General features: G+C 43.8%; 2 protein-coding genes across 3 annotated transcripts; both read left to right on the forward strand.

Annotated features, from left to right (window-relative positions):
• The first annotated feature begins 4,186 nt into the window (after window positions 1–4,186).
• LOC109736730 (uncharacterized) lies at window positions 4,187–7,933 on the forward strand. 2 transcript variants are annotated; one of them, XM_020295939.4, is made up of 5 exons: window positions 4,239–4,560; window positions 4,649–5,595; window positions 5,798–6,027; window positions 6,762–7,390; window positions 7,615–7,933. In XM_020295939.4, the coding sequence occupies exons 2-4, from the start codon at window positions 4,677–4,679 to the stop codon at window positions 7,386–7,388; spliced, it is 1,776 nt and encodes a 591-aa protein (XP_020151528.1). In that variant the 5' UTR covers window positions 4,239–4,560; window positions 4,649–4,676; the 3' UTR covers window positions 7,389–7,390; window positions 7,615–7,933. The 2 variants fall into 2 exon arrangements, with proteins under 2 accessions (XP_020151527.1, XP_020151528.1); XM_020295938.4 differs by having other exon boundaries at window positions 4,187–5,595.
• A 7,324-nt stretch (window positions 7,934–15,257) lies between these two features.
• LOC109736729 (uncharacterized) lies at window positions 15,258–19,706 on the forward strand. The gene is made up of 2 exons (XM_020295937.4): window positions 15,258–16,450; window positions 18,854–19,706. The coding sequence occupies exons 1-2, from the start codon at window positions 15,385–15,387 to the stop codon at window positions 19,111–19,113; spliced, it is 1,326 nt and encodes a 441-aa protein (XP_020151526.1). The 5' UTR covers window positions 15,258–15,384; the 3' UTR covers window positions 19,114–19,706.
• The last annotated feature ends 1,366 nt before the right edge of the window (window positions 19,707–21,072 follow it).

Here is a 21,072-nt window from a genome sequence, read left to right on the forward strand (position 1 = left end):
ACGAAAGAAGGGCGAATAAAAAGGCAAATACTTTTGTGTTTTTTCTGAAAATGTTTTAGAAGTGGGGGAGAGGAAAACGAGAGGCAAATGGCAAATAATGTAATGCAAGAGATTAGAGTTTATGATGGGTACTTGGTAGGCTTGATGTAGAACCTCCCCGACAACGGTGCCAGAAATTCTTCTTGCTACTTCTTGAGATTGCGTTGGTTTTTCCCTTGAAGAGGAAATGGTGATGCATCAAAGTAGAGATAAGTATTTCCCTCACTTTGAGAACCAAGGTATAAATCCAGTAGGAGGTACAAGCAAGTCTCCAATCTATGCACATGCACAAACAATCAAACATTGCGCCCAACGCGATAAAGGGGTTGTCAATCCCTTCACGGTCACTTACAAGGATGAGATCTGATAGAATCATTAAATAAGCAAACATATGCAAACAATGCAAACATAACAGCAATCTGCCAAAACAGTACAGTCTGTAAAGAATGCAATCGTATCAACACTTCTTAAACTCCAAATATTATGAAAATTTACCACACCGTAGAAAATTTATTACAGCTTATTATTCAAAAAGTTTCAACATTTTATCACATTCTTACTTTTCTACGGAATTTTTGCAACAGTGGTAAACTGTCTGTTTTGAAACAACAACAAGTATACTTGCAAAATAAGCATGGTATAAGCTATCCTTGACATTTTTATTGAAAAGAAAGATGCAAAACATTATTCTAAATAACAGCAAGCAAATTCTAAAAAAATAAAATGACTCTTCAAGCAAAACACATATCATGTGACGAATGAAAACATAGCTCTAAGTGAGGTTACCGATAATGTTGGAGACGAAAGAGGGGATGCCTTCCGGGGCATCCCCAAGCTTAGTTGCTTGGATATTCCTTGAATATTACCTTGGGGTGCCTTGGGCATCCCCAAGCTTAGGGTCTTGTCACTCCTTATTCTCCTCATATCGACATCTCACCAAAAACTTGAAAACTTCAATCACACAAAACTTAACGGAACTTCGTGAGATAGGTTAGTATGATAAAGAGCAAACCATTTCACTTTGGTACTGTCAAAGACAAGATTAATAATTGTTTCCACACAATGCCTACTGTAGCATATCATTTCCACAATTTATATTGAGCGATATAAGCCATAGAAACTAGGAAACAAGCAAACTATGCATTGAAAACAGAATCTGTCAAAAACAGAACAGTCTTTAATTATCTGAATTGTTCTCATACTTATGCAACTCTAAAAATTCTGATAAATTAGGAAAACATAGGTAATTTGTACATCAATCATCTATAAAACAATTCAGATCAAAAGCACGTTCCAATGAATTAAAGAAATTCATGGACTGGGCGCAAAAGTTTCTGTTTTTGGACAAAATCAAGTCAACTATCATCCACACTATCCCAAAGGCTTTACTTGGCACTTTATTGAAAAAGCTATAAAACTGTATTACTACAATAGCGAAATCATGAGAACACACAAAAACAGTAGGTAAAAGTGTTGGGTTGTCTCCCAACAAGCGCTTTTCTTTAATGCCTTTTTAGCTAGGCATGATGATTTCAATGATGCTCGCATAAAAGATAAGAATTGAAACATGAAAAGAGCATCATGAGGCATATGACTAGCACATTTAAGTCTAACCCACTTCCTATGCATAGGGATTTTGTGAGCAAACAATTTATGGGAACAAGAATTAACTTGCATAGGAAGGCAAAACAAGCAAAGCTTCAAGATTTTCAACACATAGAGAGGAAACTTGATATTTTTGCAATATGTAAAAGCATATGTTCCTCTCTCATAGTAATTTTCAGTAGCATCATGAATGAATTCAACAATATAACTATCACATAAAGCACTATTTTCATGATGCGTAAGCATAGAAATTTTGTTATTCTCCACATAAGCAAATTTATTCTCATCAATAGTAGTGGGAGCAAACTCAACAAAATAACTATCATGTGATTGAAAATAGAAATCATGATGACAAATTTCATGGTTATCATTATTCAATATAGCATACTTGTCATCACCATAATCATCATAGATAGCAACCTTGTTCTCATAGTCAATTGAAGCCTCATCCAAAATGGTGGATTCATCATTAAATAAAGTCATGACCTCTCCAAATCCACTTTCATCATTATAATCATCATAAATAATAGGCATGCAATCATTATAATAATTTTTCTCATCAAAACTTGGGGGAGTAAAAATATCATCTTCATCAAACATAGCATCCCCAAGCTTATGGCTTTGCATATCACTAGCGTCATGGATATTCAAAGAATTCATACTAGCAACATTGCAATCATGCTCATCATTCAAATATTTTGTGCCAAACATTTTATTGACTTCTTCTTCTAAAAATTGAGCATAATTTTCCGATCCATCATTTTCAAGAAAGATATTATAAAGATGATCAATAATATGATGCAACCTCAATTCCATTTTTTATGTAGTTTTCCTTTATAAACCAAACTTAGTGATAAAACAAGAAAATAGAAGATTCAATTGCAAGATCTAAAGATATACCTTCATGCACTCACCTCCCGGCAACGGCGCAAGAAAAGAGCTTGATGTCTACTACGCAACTTTATTCTTGTAGACTCGTGTTGGGCTTCCAAGCACAGAGTTTTGTAGGACAGTAGAAATTTTCCCTCAAGTGGATGACCTAAGGTTTATCAATCCGTGGGAGGTGTAGGATGAAGATGGTCTCTCTCAAGCAATGCAACCAATCTTTGTTGGTGTCTTGTATTATTGCAGTATAAAGTCTGTATAGCTTGTCGTTTAGGTTGCTGTAGAATCAATGTGATGTTGTGGCGAGTGCTACTCGTCTCGGTCTTTTCTTGTTTTGTATCCACACAAGTGCTGGCACACAGCATAGGAGAGGTGCATTTCAAAAAAGGATAATGTAAATTTGGAAGTTTATTATCTGCACTTGACTTGTCGAAGTTGTAAAATCAACCAGTCTGTTTGTTTGTTTACAAAGGCAAAGAGATAGAGAGAATTGCTGCGAAATGATACTTGTGATTGATCGAGATGCTGAGAAATTCTTGGCTTAAATATGCATGGAGAGCATTGTTCTCCTAGTGATTCCTTTGCAGAGGAATTCAGTTGTGAAAAATGATGATTGTGTGTTTGTGGAATTCTTCCACTTGATTGTCTTGGGCTAAATCTTGCTAATCATTTGGGTAAAATCGTTGAGAAGAAGAATTTGGATATCTTTGCAATCGGGCGGGAATAATGTGGAAGTAAAATCAAGAGCACCATAAGACTTACACGTGCACGCTATCGTGATGGCAAGCTTCCTTCCAATGTAGGAGCAAGCAATCAAGCTAGCTATTAAAACATTATGTATGATTGCTCGATCGGTTCCCAACAGCAAACAAACATTATGTAAGATAAGCAAGCTAATAGGTAGAGACTATCTAGTCTCATTTTCTTTTCTTTATTCTTTAGTTCATGTTTTAAATATTTGACACTATTTAAAAATCAAAACTGATTCAAGCTAGTTTCAAATTGCTTTGAATAATTTTATGTGACTTTACTGGACCCTCCCAACGCTGCATAATATATTTCAGGGATTTTGAATTTATATTCTATTATATTATTATGAATATAAACATAATTCAAATACAATATTTATTTAAATTTAATACCCTTTTAAATGTTCAAAAATCTTGGTTTGACTAATAACCCTTGAAACAATTCTCAAATATTAATGACGGGCATTTTGGGTTCATTGAGTACTTTTTTTTAGAGTTTTAGCCCTTTATTTATATTTTGAGGCTTTGAATTTCAGCAACTCAAATTTAACTGAATTAAAACATGATGCATCGATCCGCCGAAAAAACAAAATGATGCATGTATATATTGTTCTAATGCAACAATTTACACTATTGTCTGAAAAAAACTATGTACACTATTTGATTCTAGGGCTGTGACACGAAAACCTTGAGCTCCTGACTCTATTTCTCATATGCTTGTAAATGACCTATCTATTATTTGAGAAATAAAGTTGTATTATTGTTAAAAAAACTTGAGGGGTGAAAAAAACGGAATATATAATAATAATAAGTATATATAGGAAAACTAACATATTTCTCGTCCGATTAAGAGTCGTTCTCCGTTTTAGTATAATAAAGAAAAGGCGATCCAGTGGGCCGGTGCCGGGCTGGGCCGAGCGTGAGACGGGATATGTATATGAAACCAGCACTGCCCCTGGCGTCTGTCTGGTTGAAACCCTAGTAGGACACCAGGCGAGCGGCGGCGGCGGCGGCGTGGTTAGCCATGTCTTCTCTTCTCAGCCCACCAAAGCCAGAAATCGAGTTCAAAGAGGCGGAGGGGAAGGAGGAAAGAAGATGGAAAGCGAGTCCGGTATGGGGACGGAGGGGGAATCCGGCAAGGGGCAGGATTTGCTGTTGGATCTGGGGAGGAAACTCGGGAAGATGGAAATCGAGTTAGGGAAGTGGACGGAGCAGGCTTCCGGCAAGGAGCAGGAGACGGTGCGGGATCTGAAGAAGAGGCACAGGAAACTCAGTAAGAATCGTAGGTACCTCTTGCAAGATATCGTCTCAGGGAAGTTTAAGGAATTGTATTCCGATTCCGGCCGCAACAGGGTAATGGGGATTTTCAGGGAAGCCGAGGAGCTGGACAAGGAGTTGATGATTATTAAGGAGAAGGAGAAGGAGAAGCAGGAGACGGTGGTGGATTCCGGCGAGGAGGAGATGGGCAGGGATTCGGCGCGGCACCAGTCCCTGATGGAGGGGCAACTCAGGAAGGAGCAGGAGAGACTCAGGAAGGTTCGGTACCAACTCAAGAAGAAGATGAGGAGCGAGTCCGACAAGGACCCGGCGATGCAGAGGATGCTCTTGAGTCAGCAGCAGATACTCTGGACCAAGGAGCAAGCACTCTTGACGGTGATGAGGCAGTCCGGGATGGGGATGGGGATGGGGATGGAGATGGAGATGGAGATGGAGATGGAGATGGATTCTGATTCTGATTCTGATTCTGGCTCTGGCTCCGGCTCCGGTTCCGGCCATGAGATGGACGAGAGGGATTCCAGCAAGGAGCCGGTGAGGGATGCCGGCGGCAAAGAGGGGCAGATGGCCAATGACTTGGTTGGTGTTCTTTCCGGCCACCTTGGGATGCTTAAGAGGGAGATCTCGTTCCTGAGGACAGAGGTCAAGTCCCGGGGATTGGCTGGAAACAGGGCTTGTCAAGAGCAGATCATGTCTAACCTAAGGCCCCTCGATGAAAATCTTCTCAAGAAGGTGAATTTGCCTTACCTAGGTTCCAACACTGAGGAGGTGATGGATTTTCTGCTGGTCGAGACGCAGCAGTTGCTCTACCGCTTCAACTCTCTCGCATCCATTCTACAAAAACTCAGAATCCCCATATCTTCCGACAAGATTGATAAGCTGCGTCTCATATCCAATGCACTTGTGGGCATCTCGGAGCTTATCAAGAGGCACAAATCTGTTGCTGCTGACAAGCAAGATGGTGAAGATCGTTTGGACTGTGCCGGCTGGGAGGCTACATGGGGAAGCTCGACAGGAAGACATGGTTGCTTTGACGACATAAGTAAGCAAAAATAAATACCGTCATCTAGCTATCTTTTCCTCTCTTTAATTGGGCCTCAGTCAATTCAATGCACTTTTCCTTTTTGTATATGTCACTGCAAAGCAAAGTAGAACTCTTCTTATATATGCATAGATTTTAATCTGCTAATTTTATTAATAGCTCGATCTCTAACCGTCCGCAATCTCTTAATTTTGTGCTGCAGCAACATTGAGTCCTATGCAGTTTACGGCTTCCACGCCTGGAAGCTTCCCATCATCGTCCGTGGCTGGTCCTGCCTTGGAGATCTACTCAATCAAGCTCATTAATCTGAATCCTAATCTGAGTTGGCCCATTGATGTCTATGGTGTGGTCGCTGCACGGGATGATTTTGACCACAACCGCAACATTCTCTTCTGCCGGTCAAGTGCAGACTGCCAAAGAATTAACCAAGAGGTTTGTATAATGTCTATCTTCTCGTCTAATTGTTATAAAGGATTATGTGTAGAGCATTTGTTGTGTGACAAAGGATTAAGTTATAATTGTTGCGTTATGTTTGTAGTTTAAACTTAGTTGTTTGGTTACCTACATACCTTGGAATTGTTGTGTGTAATCAGATTCGTTTAAGGTTCAAACTGGTCGGTATCAGCTTTAGGCAAGTTATGCAGGCCAGGGAGTATGTACTGACCTGCACCGTTGAAATTTTTCTGCCATATTTAGTGAGCATAGAGCAAATCAGCAAGAAAAGCAATTAAAGTAGTCTCGCACTTGCCGAGGCTGTTTCTGGATGATAGCAGGGCACATGCCACTGTTATGTTTATTTCTGTATATCACACAAGTAATGCGGCACATGGGCAAAGGCCGAGCGAATATGGCTGACATTGGCCGCCTGATTGGGTGGCTGTGTGATTGAAGGAGGGTAGAGATATGCAAAGGTTGTAAAATCGACTATGGATATTGACCTGCTGTTTCTTTGGGTGTAAAAGCAGAAGGTGTCGGTTCTAAATCCAAATTCAAAACCTGTGTATTATAGTGGTACAGATTATTAGGATCTGTTTGCGAACGGAGTATTTTTTTTCCAGATTTTGGCCATATAATATCTGTTAGTCTATGTCTAGTTAAACTAGTTGAACTGAATTGTTATTTTGCATCATGTGTGTGACTGATGTTGATGAACATGGCGCTTGCAGGACCCTTTTTTGCACTTGATTGGCCCGTCTCGTGCAATTGTAGCTGAAGAACCTGTGATGTTTCAAATTGAACTGAAATTGAAGTATGGAGCAAATTTCAAAGATACAGCATCGTTCACTTCCAACCAAAGTTATCGCTCCATCATGCCATATGATACCATGCAGATCTATAACCGCTGTTGTACAGCAGAGATAAGCCTCGGGCGAGTTGCTCCAGCAATCCAGGCCACAATTGTAGGTGTTTGTGTGACTAAAGGGGAGTGGCCTTTTAAGTATGGATGTAAAGTTTCTTGCTTCTTTTCTCCTGCTGATGCAACGGAGGGATGCGAGGCAGAAGTCGTTTTGCTTGACCGCCGTGCTAAAAGGATGCGTGCAGGATCAGATGGGTATCTTTCTTTGTCAAGAAATGTCGTGTCAGTGGGATTGCAGGGCACACTCCGAGTCATCACAGAAGCATACTCAGAGTCCGGACTCAATATTGTTCGAAAATATCACGCTGAATTTCCTATCCAGCAGAGTCAGATAGATAGTCGTGAGTGCTCAGTTGACGGCTCCACATTGAAGATAGTTGTTGCTTGGTCTCGCCTTGTCATTGACAAGGATGATCTTGTACTCGATGGTTATTGAAGGTGCGTCGACCTAGCTTGTTGCTGCTGCTGCTAGTTTGTCAAATCTTATGTAACAGCTCTTGTTCTTGCATATATACTATATTTGAGCATGTAGTTAGTTGTCAACCTGTGCACAAAAAGGAACCTCTTGTTAGGCATAGGTTTGGCAAAGCATAATTATTTTTATGGCAGATTTGACTGGCTCCATTTATCTTTTCTCTCATGCCTGCCATTTGGTCTTGTAGGAGGAACTGAGGATGCACAAAGGAACAATGGAGCTGGTGGTGCTGTGTGATGTCGAGTGGCAGGCGATGGTTAGTTAATTCCTTAGTTTAGAATGGAGCTGGTGGGTGGCATGAAGACGTGGTTCCTTAGTTTAGAATGTTGAATCGTGATGATGTCTAGTTTGAAAGACGAGAATTATCATATGGTAGTACTGCTGATGACTAAAAAACTATGCATGTTGAGGACTTTGTCCATGGTTTGATTCTGTGGGTTGAGAGCTACTGTAATTTGGTTGGCTTCCTCGACATTATGCCTGTGAATTTTTTGTGCCTGAGAAAATTGTTGTTCTTGCCTCACCAGGCCAGAATATGGAAGAGGGTCTGGCCTGGTGGACATTAATTTTCCACATCCTCCTCGTTTTATTTTCAGGCTGATGCACCAGGCGTCCAAAATGGGTGGCCTGGACCAGGCTAACCGTGCTGCCTCATGCTTAGTCCTGGCCATGGGAAGCCCGGCTCGGCCCGAAAAAGCCCGACTGGGCCTGGCCTGATGCTGCTCCCGGGCTGGGCTTGGGCCTAGATTTTGAGCCTGAAGGCCGGGCTGGGCTGGGCCCAGGCCTGTCGTTTTTGCAATTTCCCGAAGAGGCCTGGCCCGAGGCCTGTTGGGCTTTTATGTGTTCGGGCTGGGCTTGGGCCTAAAAACCAGGCCTGATGGCCGGGCCAGGCTCAGGCTTGGGTTTTTTACTTGGGCTTGGCTAGGCCCGGCCCGAGTTTTTTGCCAGGTATAGTCATGCTCCATCCAGGCTAACTACTTGCTCCTATTCTCCAGGCCAGGCTGACGCCACCAGCCTCAGGACATGCACCAAACATGAACGAGGCAACTCTCAGGGAAGCTCCCAGGAGCTGTGGAAACGAAGAACCAAATGGCTCATAATCTTGCTATGTTCTCAGGCCTACTACAAGTAAAAATAATGATAAAACCCAGGCACTGCTTGAGATTGAAAAAAAAATGTCTCAACTTTGTGAAATGATTTTCAACAAAACAAATATATAAATGCATGCACCTCATCAGCAGACTTTGTTCATCTTATTACCAGCTATGTATGTATGTATGTATGTTAGGCTCAATCTTGCAGAGCCTACTCACCCGTAACAACATGAACAATAATCATCATGCATTACATACATACATCACATTGTTGGAAATATTAGCACTTTTCCGATTAGACTTATCCACGAGTAAACAGTAAGCAGGGCATAAAAGGTATGCATCTCATAGCGATACCTAAGCATACTAGCACGTACAGAACATAGAATCGAACCTTCTATGAGCAGCACATATACGGCTAGCATAAGTACGAGTAAACGAGGGATGAACAGATCATACCCTCCGGTTGGCCAGGCCAACGCGGCGGCGGCGGCAGCAGCCTCGGCGTCGTCCGTGGCCTTCTTCTTAGCGGCGTCGTCGTCGGCCATGGTGTCGATGCAGGGGAAGTAGTGAAAGCAGAGGCGAACGGAGTTGGGGACGGATCGGGAGCAGTCGCGTCGAGACGCTCCCCAAAAACCTTATTGCCGTTCTCCCGGGCAGGATCTCGAACGACAGGGTTCCGGAGGCACCTGCTCTCTCGACCAGCCGTGCACGCGGTCGTCGGGATGGGATCGCCGGAGGCAGCACAGAGTGAGGAACAGTAGATGACGGCTAGGTCACGCGAGAGGGAGAGAGTGAACCGAACTAGGTTACTCAACTGGCCAGAGCCTTCTTATATAGTCTGTAAGGAAGAAAGTCATGGGCCTTGCGGAGGCCCACGACCGAGTCGGCCCACTCCCGGCAAGGGAGTCGACGAATCCCGACAAGGGGGTCGACGAATCCCGGCAACGCAAGTCAGCCCACAGTCCAACGTCTTGGACAGTGGCCCACATGTTAGCGACTCGTTAATTAATCCCTGATTAATTAATTCGTTCCTGAGCGGCAAAAATAAGCTTCGGCTCATTCCCGCAACCCGCGGCGCGCGCGTCGTGACGAGGCGAGGCATGGCGAGGCAGGCGGCGGAGGAGGAGGAGCGCGCGTGTACCACTCCTCTTCCCAAGCTCCCAATGGCAAGTGGTAGAGCAGCCCTTATAAAGGGGTCTCAACTCTCCTCAACTAGCAAGGTGTGACTAAACTTCCCACCACCTGCCATCTCATACATGGGCCTCAAGATTAACCAGGGATTAGTGTCTTATATGGGCCTAAGCCCATCCATAATCCAACAATCCCCCACCAGATCTCGAGGCACATAAGTTTGTCAACTGTTCCAAACAATGTTTGATATACCAGAATTTTCAGTGGAGACTGTTAAGTTGAACTTCCACCTAGAGCAACAGGATTAGACTTCTTCACAACTGAACAATGGACTATGCCTTGAATTGTCAGTTTGGCGTGCAGAAGCTTCGCCTATTGTCAGCTGATACTCGGCTGCCGTAGGCTAAACCCCACGGGTGGAGCTTATTAGTCATACTCCGCACCTTCTCATGAGCTTACTAGAGATTACCCAATCACATAGACTGTGACCAGCAGTCGGGCTCACATATGTGTGTTCCTCCAAGGAATGCTCTGTAGGTTAGCTTCTTGCTTACATAAGCTTTGGAACACATTAAGACAAAAGTCAGCCTGCCTTACAGAATTGAGAGTATTACTGCATCTTCAACGGAGTGAGTTTATTAAGGATACTCTCCTTAGTTGACCGCTGGATTGTTTTTCCAGGTCCTAATTCACGGGATCTCCGATCACATAGGTTGGGTTACCCCCATGGCAACTTCTGTGGGTCTTATACCCATCTCCCTCGATGCATTTTCTATCACAATCCGTGATAGCCCTTTCGTAAAAGGGTTTGCCAGATTCTTAGCCGTCTGGATATAATCCAACGCCATTACTCCGGAGTTTCTTGATTTTCTGACAGATTTCAATCTTCTTCTTATGTGCTTTGTGGATTTCATGTTGTCCTTTGAACTCTTAGCCTTGGCAATCACTGTTTGATTGTCACGGTTCATAAGGACAGCCGGCATTGGTTTATCAACCACCGAGAAATCCATCAAAAGCTCTCGAAGCCATTCTGCTTCGACGCATGATGTGTCTAATGCTGTGAGTTCTGCTTCCATAGTCGATTTGGTTAAGATCGTCTGCTTGCAAGACTTCCAGGAAACAGCACCACCACCAAGTGTGAAGACATGTCCACTTTTGGCTTTCATCTCATCAGCATCAGATATCCAATTCGAATCACTATACCCCTCAAGTACCGTCGGGTACCCAGAATAGTGAATTCCATAGTTCGCAGTACCTTGCAAATAACGCATCACTCGCTCAACAGCATGCCAATGCACATCTCCCGGATTGGAAACAAACCGGCTCAGTTTGCACACAGCAAATGAGATATCAGGACGAGTAGCACATGCTAGGTACATCAGTGAACCAACCACTTGAGAATATCTCAATTGCTCTACAGCCGTGCCTTCGAACTTTCGAATCCGCACGCTAGGATCATATGGTGTTGCAGAAGGTTTGCAGTCCGAATATCCAAAACGGCTCAAAATCTTCTCAACATAGTGGGATTGCAAAAGTGTAATTCCACCCTCAGAATTTCTCAGTAGCTTGATGTTCAGGATAACATCAGCCACACCCAGGTCCTTCATCTCAAAGTTGTGAGATAGAAAAGACTTGACCTCCTCAATGACCTTGAGGTGGGTCCCAAATATCAGTATGTCATCGACATACAGACACATTATAACTCCTTCGCCCCCACCGTAGCGATAATATCAGTATGTCATCGACATACAGACACATTATAACTCATACCCTAGTTTTCGTTTTTTTAAATAGATCGGTTTTTCTCCGGTTTATTTATTTAGCGAGCGTTCGCTCGTTTGTTCGTTTTAACGAACGCGTTCTTCGTTTAGATCCAGATAACGAACGTTCGTTCGTTAGTCTGTTCGTCAGTTTTCTTTTTCTCGGATTTATTCCGCGATTTTTCTGATTGCGATTTCTGATCCGATCTTAGTTTTTGTTTATCTTTTCGCTCGTGAGTCGGAATCAGGCGATTCAAGCGCCTAGATCTTCGTCTCGAGACCCTCTTTCTGTCTAATCAACTTAAACAAGATTTTGATACTGTAAAATTTGACCTTAGTTCAGATTAGTAAACGGATCTTGTTTCTTTCGCCGTTTGAGTTTCGTTGTTCCGTTTGGTTTGATTCTTTTTGCGAACCGGAGTTCTTAAGTTGAACTTTCTGGTCAGCCTCGTTTATTTGAGTTTTGCTTGTGCATCTTTGCTTGTTGCTTATGTAAGTTATTGTTTGCTTGCGATAGAATTCCCGGAGTGCGAAGTGTGTTACTACGAGTCTCTAGGATTCGCGGATCGTCAGCAAGGCAAGTAACACATTGATCATACTCTTTTCATACCCAGTTTTTACGCATTAGTTCCTATCCTCAAACATTGCATGGTTAGGATGTCTTTAACTTGTGGGTTGGGAAGTAGTTGTTGAGGTAGAACCTATTGCCCTGTTACTATCAAACCCTTGGGAGTTACTTCTACGTGTTGCTTATATTGCTATGCTATGCTCGTAGACGTGGTTGGGTTTGAGTGAATCCATGACAGATGTGAGATTGTTAATTAATGGGTCAACTTAAGGTGGCAACTTAAATTACCATCTGGGTGGATTGAGGCACCTGGGGAACCCAGTGTTGTCTGTTTTATTTTTTTGGAAATCCCGGGGTACCCGTGTGATCTTCCTATGGACCGCCACCCAGGCTTAAAGGGAACTGAGATGATTCATGCTAGAAACTTCCGTGTGTAGCCACAAGCTACTATGGGCTCTAGCATAGTTGAGTAGGTTACGTGAAGCTCTTGAAGAGGTAGATCACCAGGTAGTGGGTTTTGTAGGTTTGGTATGGTCTACCCGGAGTAGAGAGTTAATGTTTCTGAAAGACTGTGTCTCGGTCATTCGTTTCTCAAACACCATGCAGTGCGAGAAATCAACGGAGGCGATCGAGTCTTGTGGGGAAAAGTGCGCAAACCTCTGCAGAGTGTACAATCTAATCATGGTTAGCCGTGTCCCCGGTTATGGACAATGTTGAGTATCTAGTACTTGGGTTATCACATGTATCTCATCACTCTTAATTAATATTGTTGGGTTGTTAACTATTTTAATTGCGATTGAGTTGGGGTTATACCTTCTCAATGTTTCAACCACCATGATAGTTAAATTAAATCCTATTCCTTTGTTGTAGGGAAAAATTGGCTTTTCGCAAAACTATAACCATAGAGCTTTCCACCAACCAAATATGCATGTAGTGATAGCATTATTCTGTTCTTACTCTACTGTGTTATATTGCCAGCATATTCCATGTGCTGACCGTTCTCGGGCTGCAATGTATTATGTTGCAGACTTTTCAGACGAGGAGTAAGGTTCGTTAGGTCGTTGCCGTGCAGCTCAGCTATGCCGTTGGAGTTGATGGACTCACTTTATCTTCCAAGCCTTCCGCTATTATCGCATTAGATGGCCTTAAGCCATATTATTGTAATAAGTTCTCTTCTGAGACATTCGATGTAATAAGTGTGTGATTGCTACTTTGTTATAAATCCTTCGAGTACTGTGTGTGTCAGCATTACTGATCCAGGGATGACACTGAAGCACAGAGACTTGACCATCTGAGGTCGGGTCGCTACAGAACGACGCGCCCGACCTAGAAGCATCGCCCGGCGCGTCCCGCCGGTCACCGCCCCTCACCACCGTCGTCTCCTCCTGTGTTTGCTACCGGTTCCGTTCATGCAGCAGCATGTCCCGTAGTTGCAGCTCCCCCATGACGATAGCCGCAGCTCCGGCGTGCGCCGATTGCAGGTCGCAGCACATCCGCCGCCCCTGCTAGTCGCCCCATGGTATCAATTTTGATGCCGTTCGTAGCAAAAAATCGGAGACATTCCAGCAAAAAACAAGGTTCCAGCAAAAACATTATATAGTTCCAGCAAAAAAATTGTGTGGTTCCAGCAAAAAATGAGATGGTTTTTAGCAAAACATTTATATGTTTGTCGCAAAAAAATTACATGGATCCAGCAAAATTAGATTATGGTTCCAGCAAAAAACACAAATGCAGCAAAAATTACCGTGGTCGCAGATTTTTGGGTGGGTGGGTGGTAGCAAAAACATGGTCTGGTTCCAGCAAAATTAAAGCATGGTTGTAGCAAAAAATCGATTGGAAAAACAGATAATGTCATGAAGATGGATGTAGCAAAAATCCACAAAACACCGGTAGTAACAAAAACCAAAACGGATGTAGCAAAATGGTTCACCGGTTCCAGCAAAAATCACCATGCTAGCAGATTTTGGGGGTGGGTGGCAGCAAAATGGTTCAATGGTTACAGCTCTTTCGCTGCACGGTTGCAGCAAAATCCCATGCCCTGTCGCGCACGGGGTCGTGCTCGCTGTCTTGCTGGATGTAGCATGGACTTCGACGGTCCAGCTAGGCGTCGACCACTAGCAGCGGCGTCCGTCGCCGTTTCCACCACTTGCCTTTGCTGCTCGCAGCTCCACCAAATCTGGTTGCAGCCCGCCTCGTACAGCATGCCAAACTGTTCGTACTCCGGCGAGCAGTTGTAGCGGTGCCACGGCAGCGAACGTCGGCGGTGGCAACGGGGGCTTGCGGGAGGGGAAGGAGAGGTTGCGGAGAGTACGAGAGCGGCAGCGCGGGGGGAGTGGGAAGGAGGTCTCGTTCTCCGGTGAGCAGTTGCAACGGTGCCATGGCAGCGAACACCGGTGGTTGCAGCGGGGGCTTGCAGGAGGGGAAGGAGAGGTCGGGGAGAGGACGAGAGCGGCAGCGCGGGGGGAGTGGGGAGGAGAAGAACGAAGACAAGGAGGTAGGGGATGAAGCTGTGGAGAAGATAAGGTGGGGTAGGGATACACGCGTCTCACGCGGGGCGCGGTTTGGTGGGCGCAAAAGGCCAGCGTGGCACGAGACCGGCCGAATTTTCGGCCGGCGCACCGCACACAAACATTACCCATAAAAATATCTGTAATTTTTTTAACACAATAAAAATAGCTTTAAAATGTTCACAGTTTTACATATGTTCACACTATCTTTGTTTCAAGAAAATATGTTCGCATTTTCTACAAAACTTAAAAATTCCCAAAAAAGTTCCATTTTTTTACTAAAACAAAGTCCATCTAGAAATGTACAACCAAAAACAAAAGATTCTTTTCATCAAAAATATCTATTCAAAAAAAAAAATCTTTTTCCGTAAAAAATGTTCTTTTTTAGAGAAATGTTTAAATTTTCATAAAAATGTTAACTATTCCTAAAAAGTGTTCCAATTTTTATGAAAACGTTAACTTTTATTAAAAATAAGGATTTTTCACGGTTAACCTTATTATGGACATTTATTAAAATTAAATATAAAAAATGATGCACAATGGCGCATGAAGCTGGTTGTGCCTTTTTTTGCACGGTGCAACGCATGGGCAATTTTTCTAGTAATAATAATAAGTATATATAGGAAAACTAACATATTTCTCGTCCGATTAAGAGTCGTTCTCCGTTTTAGTATAAAGAAAAAGCGATCCAGTGGGCTGGTGCCGGGCTGGGCCGAGCGTGAGACGGGATATGTATATGAAACCAGCACTGCCCCGGGCGTCTGTCTGGTTGAAACCCTACTAGGACACCAGGCGAGCGGCGGCGGCGGCGGCGTGGTTAGCCATGTCTTCTCTTCTCAGCCCACCAAAGCCAGAAATCGAGTTCAAAGAGGCGGAGGGGAAGGAGGAAAGAAGATGGAAAGCGAGTCCGGTATGGGGACGGAGGGGGAATCCGGCAAGGAGCAGGATTTGCTGTTGGATCTGGGGAGGAAACTCGGGAAGATGGAAATCGAGTTAGGGAAGTGGACGGAGCAGGCTTCCGGCAAGGAGCAGGAGACGGTGCGGGATCTGAAGAAGAGGCACAGGAAACTCAGTAAGAATCGTAGGTACCTCTTGCAAGATATCGTCTCAGGGAAGTTTAAGGAATTGTATTCCGATTCCGGCCGCAACAGGGTAATGGGGATTTTCAGGGAAGCCGAGGAGCTGGACAAGGAGTTGATGATTATTAAGGAGAAGGAGAAGGAGAAGGAGAAGCAGGAGACGGTGGTGGATTCCGGCGAGGAGGAGATGGGCAGGGATTCGGCGCAGCACCAGTCCCTGATGGAGGAGATCATATCCGTGGAGAGGGAGCGCAAAGACCTGCTTGGCTCACTTACTCCTACCTTTTCTCTCTGGAAAGAGATTGATTCTCAAACAACCTGGACGATCGCCACAACGGAGTCTGCTACTTTTTCTAGGGACAACAATGAGAATCCACTTGCAGACTACTTCAACCTGATCCTCCAAGGTATGGAGGACCTGGGTCATCGGATGCTTTCTACATTATATTTTCTCAACAAATCCGATGACTCCGTCTGCTCCTACAAGGCCACCGAATTGTGCAATGCAGCAACCAAACTGAATATGCACATCAAGGGATTCAGCATGAAGCCGGAGCCAGAGCCAGAGCCAGAGCCAGAGCCAGAGGAGCAGCCGGGGCAGATCGATTTGTCGAGTCTTTTCAGAAAATATTGTCGATTTCCTGATAATTACAACAACACCTTGGCCCGGTTAGATATGGAGGAGCATGAGGAGAACAAATGTGAGGATGTTCATGTGAAGAAGACCAAGGAAGAGGAGGACAAGGAGAAGGACGTATCCTCAAAGGAGTATCTCAAGAAAAGGATGGACATCGAGCAACAATTTTTAGCCAATCATCGAAAATCCTGGGAAAATGTGTGGGGCAGCAGGATTGGACGGTGCGGTGGATTTATGGATACAAGTAAGTAACTAACTTTCTGCTCGTATCTACTAGTTTTCGTAATATTTTCATGCACCACAATGCTTCCTTTTCTGTGATATTCTCTCGCTGTGATCCTCAAATGTTAGTTGCACAATTGTTGAATCCATTGGATCTTTAGGGTCGCCGTCTTGTCGCATTTACAGATATTTTGTGCCTGCCATGATAAATTTAAATTGTGCAAATGCTGAACCCATTGGATCTTTAGGCTCGCTGTCTTGTTGCATTTAAAGATATTCTGTACCTGCCATGATAAAACTGTCAGGTGGGTTGTGTAATATTGAATAATTGACTGAAAAAAATGTTATCAATTGTAATACTGCGATACCTTTGGACTGGTCTAGTAACAGGACAGCATGGACACTTATAAGTGTCCCCCTCTGCTTGAACCTTTTTCCAACAATCCTTGCAACTTCTGTGCCACAAGTCGTACGTGAAAATCACCTCAGTAATTCGAATCTTGAACTTACAGCGTTCTCCCTTTACGGATAAAGCAGAATTTTTTTATCGCGAATTAATTAGAAACACTGTATGCAGCATTAATATATAGTAGTAAACTCCTACATATTATACTTGTGAATCAGTCAACAGCCTGCTAAATTAACAAGTTCTAATTGTAGAAGATGAAACTATCCTTTCAAGCACTGTGGCAATTTTTGGAGTAGGAATATTAATGTTCCATTTGGTAGTTGACGACGATTTAAATGCAAGCAAGCAAGCCAGTGGTGTAAGACAGATTAACACAGCTCACACTGATAATCAACAAAGAAGTAATAACTCCATCCTTAGTAGAGCAAAAATGACCCTCCTAAGAAATAACCTACAGTAAAGCCAACAAAGAGCGGTACCATTGGCTCTCTACAGAGGCATCCCGTAATCCAGTAGCTTGGACAGCAAGGGCATGTGCTCCCCAGAGCATGACCACAGCAACACGACTGCACATAATAGGTAAACATGTTATAATTCCATCTAAAATGCAGTAATACTTTTGTTCAGTTTAGAGCTGAAAACCTATATTGCTTACCTGCTGTCTGTTATGTAGACATTGTGCGTCTCCTTTTGACTGCTAGATGATGTCGCTTACTTGTCAGTAACCTCAACGGTTAGTCCAACAAACATCTGTTGGATATAAAAGAAATAGCAAGCACAGGTTAGAAATAAATGCGATGAAAAATAATTTTGCTTATCAACCTGAAAGCATAGTGGTCTGCTCAGCACAAGCCTCCAGCAAGGAGCATTGTGAGGAAACAGAGGAAAGTTTTCTGGCTGGGGTTTGTTCACCCCTAGTCTGGTATGTAAAGCATAGCCTAAGAGGGCGATCCAAACGCCCGTGCTTTTGTCTAGCATCATATAAGCTTAAGTTTTCAACTATGTGTATGCAAAACAAAAATGTGTTTTCTTCTTGTTATATGGAACATGACATACATAGGGTAACAACCTGACGCTCCAATAACACCAAGTAAATTTTGTAAACGTCGCTGTGTTGAAGTTTGTCACTAACCATACTCTGCTAAACTATGAGCATCCATGTGTATAACTGCTTAGTTACGTGATCCTATAAAAGTGGCCCTTCCATAACTGGCAATCAACCTAAAAAGGTAGGAGTAACAGAATTCCACAACTGGCAATTAACCTAAACTGCTTTATTTATTTTCATTCTTAACCTGTACACTATCTGTATAGTTATCTTGTTTTGAATAATAATTCAAACATTTAGTACACCACTAACAAAGTTAGCATGCATATTAATCTCTAACTATGAGACAAACACGCGTAACAGTAGGGGGGATGTGTGTAACTGTACATATCCTATAGTTTTTTGTGTGTTACTTGTGTGGAGTAACTATGAGATGCAGATTTTGTATAATATGTCCTATAATATAGAAATAATGTATATAACATGAAAATATATAAAGGAGCTTGTTATTTGTTTGCGTAATAGTCACCCTAGTCGTAATAATTCAAAACTGTATATATAACGGGATGGACTAACTAGGTGATGCAAGTTTGTCTTTTTGTAGACATATCTTGATTTGCTCAAGTGGCAAGAAGAGAACAACAGGGAATTAACTAACAAAACTACACTTCAATTTTTTAATGTGTCTAATACATGGGAGGTGAGAGCACAACCAAAACACCATGAAGACATGACTTGTTTGAAGAGCTATCGTAAGCGCCTCGTCAAATTTTCGCTCAGATATTAGTCTGATTAGCTCCTTCATTGGATCCGCTGGAACATCAATCTAAAACATCCGTTGGCAAACACCTTTAGTGGTAAAAATCTGGGCAGTAGTTTCAGCAACATAGGGGGTCTGTACTTTGCTTACTTTATTTGCTTATCCATATAAGAATTCTGACATTTGACGCTTATCTTTGGTGCTGCAGCCATATTGAGCCCTATGCAATTTACACATCACACACCTGGTAGCATCTTTTCCCCTGCTGCCATCACCGGTAGTACCTTGCAAATCTATTCAATCAAGATACAGAGTATAAAAGGCTTGAACTGGCCACTCAGAGTGTATGGCGAGGTTGCTGCTCGAGACACTGTGGACCGCAACCGCAACATTCTATTTTCTCGGTCAAGGTTTGACTACCAAGAACTCAATGGATGTACATGTTACCGAAGGGGATTGGCCTTTTAAGCATGGATGCCGAGTTGTGTGTTATTGGTCTCCTGCTGTGGCTGCTGCGCCGACAGATGTCATTGGTAAGACTTGCAGGCGAGTTGTGCTTCTTGATCACCGTGGTAAAGGAATGCACAGAAGACCAGACAAGCACCTTCATCTCTCAAGGAGAGTCGTTTCAGTGGAATCACATGGAACGCTGAGAGTGTCCATAGAAGCATATGGAAAATCTCGTCGTTATATTGCTCGAGAAGGTCACATCAACTTCCCTGTTCAGCAGTGCCAAACAAGAACGATTGAGTGTCAAGTTGGCGACTCCAAGGTGGAGGTTGCTGTAGGGTGGTCGTTGCTTGTGAAGGAAAAAGCGTGCCTCTCGCTCGGTTGATTGCCTGACACCCAGGCATGCATATACTGCTACTAGTACTAAGGTGGACCGACTTGTGTGGTATCGCCAGATCACATAACTACTACCTCCGTCCCAAAATTCTTGTCCGTATCTGGCAAATCTAAGACAAGAATTTTGGGACCGAGGGAATATCTATCTTGTGCTGGCCACAGTTTGTATGATGTGAATCATTCGGATTTGTTCAAAATCTGAGCACTTTCATGTCTGATTGTTTTTCTTTCTATTGACGACTATTGCTCAGATCGTTATATGCCCCTGCCACCGCTAGATGAAGCTGCTGTACTGGCCTTAGTACAATGGTAGGTGCTTAGAAAAATAAATCTGTTTTTTTAAGCATCAGTGCCTATTTTTAAAGGAGGGACGCCTAATTAAGCGTTTACCTGTATAAATAAACACCAGTGTTTAAGGAAAGACTGGTTTATTTCTCTAAACATCTCTTCTAAGCATTTTGCATTGTACAAGGCTGATGCGCAAGCTAAAGCCTGTTGGCGAGCGAGCCGCAGCTCAGCTCGTCCCCGTTGGAAAACACATCAGGCTGCAGCACCACCGCGAGAAGTCGGTCTCATCAAGCAGCGACGCTGTCCGCTGCTCCGTGTCAGTCCCAGCTCCATCACGCACGCGTTGGTTGCAGCTTGCATCCGCATCGGGAGCGGTGTGCGTGCCCACCATGCCCTGTGCGTGGTCGACTGGCCACCCGACTTCGACTTGACATACACACCGCGCCCACCATGCCGTGCGCGTGGTCGACTGGCCACCCGACTTCGACTGTTTGACATATTTCTTTGATGTATGTATGTTTTGTGAATTCACAAATAAATAAAAAAAGCGTTGCAGGCCGGAACTCACCGGTCACATCAACGGGCCCACTCACACACCGCTTCAGCTTTCCTTATCCCGTCACACATGCGCTTTCTAGCCATTCATTTTTCCACCGTTGAGTGCCTGAGACCATCTCCAGTCGTTCGGTCCCCTTGGATAACCGGCCGAAACTCCGCCGGTCACATCAACGGGCCCACTCACACACCGCTTCAGCTTTCCTTATCCCGTCACACATGCGCTTTCTAGCCATTCATTTTTCCACCGTTGAGTGCCTGAGAGCATCTCCAGTCGTTCGGTCCCTTGGATGACCGGCCGAAACTCCGCCGGTCACATCAACGGGCCCACTCACACACCGCTTCAGCTTTTCTTATCCCGTCACACATGCGCTTTCTAGCCATTCATTTTTCCACCGTTGAGAGCCTGAGAGCATCTCCAGTCGTTCGGCCCCTTGGATGACCGGCCGAAACTCCGCCGGTCACATCAACGGGCCCACTCACACAACGCTTCAGCTTTCCTTATCCCGTCACACATGCGCTTTCTAGCCATTCATTTTTCCACCGTTGAGTGCCTGAGAGCATCTCCAGTCGTTCGGCCCCTTGGATGACCGGCCGAAACTCCGCCGGTCACATCAACGGGCCCACTCACACACCGCTTCAGCTTTCCTTATCCCGTCACACATGCGCTTTCTAGCCATTCATTTTTCCACCGTTGAGTGCCTGAGAGCATCTACAGTCGTTCGGCCCCTTGGATGA

Source organism: Aegilops tauschii, chromosome 2 (genome assembly GCF_002575655.3).
Source record: "Aegilops tauschii subsp. strangulata cultivar AL8/78 chromosome 2, Aet v6.0, whole genome shotgun sequence".
Lineage (NCBI taxonomy): Eukaryota > Viridiplantae > Streptophyta > Magnoliopsida > Poales > Poaceae > Aegilops > Aegilops tauschii.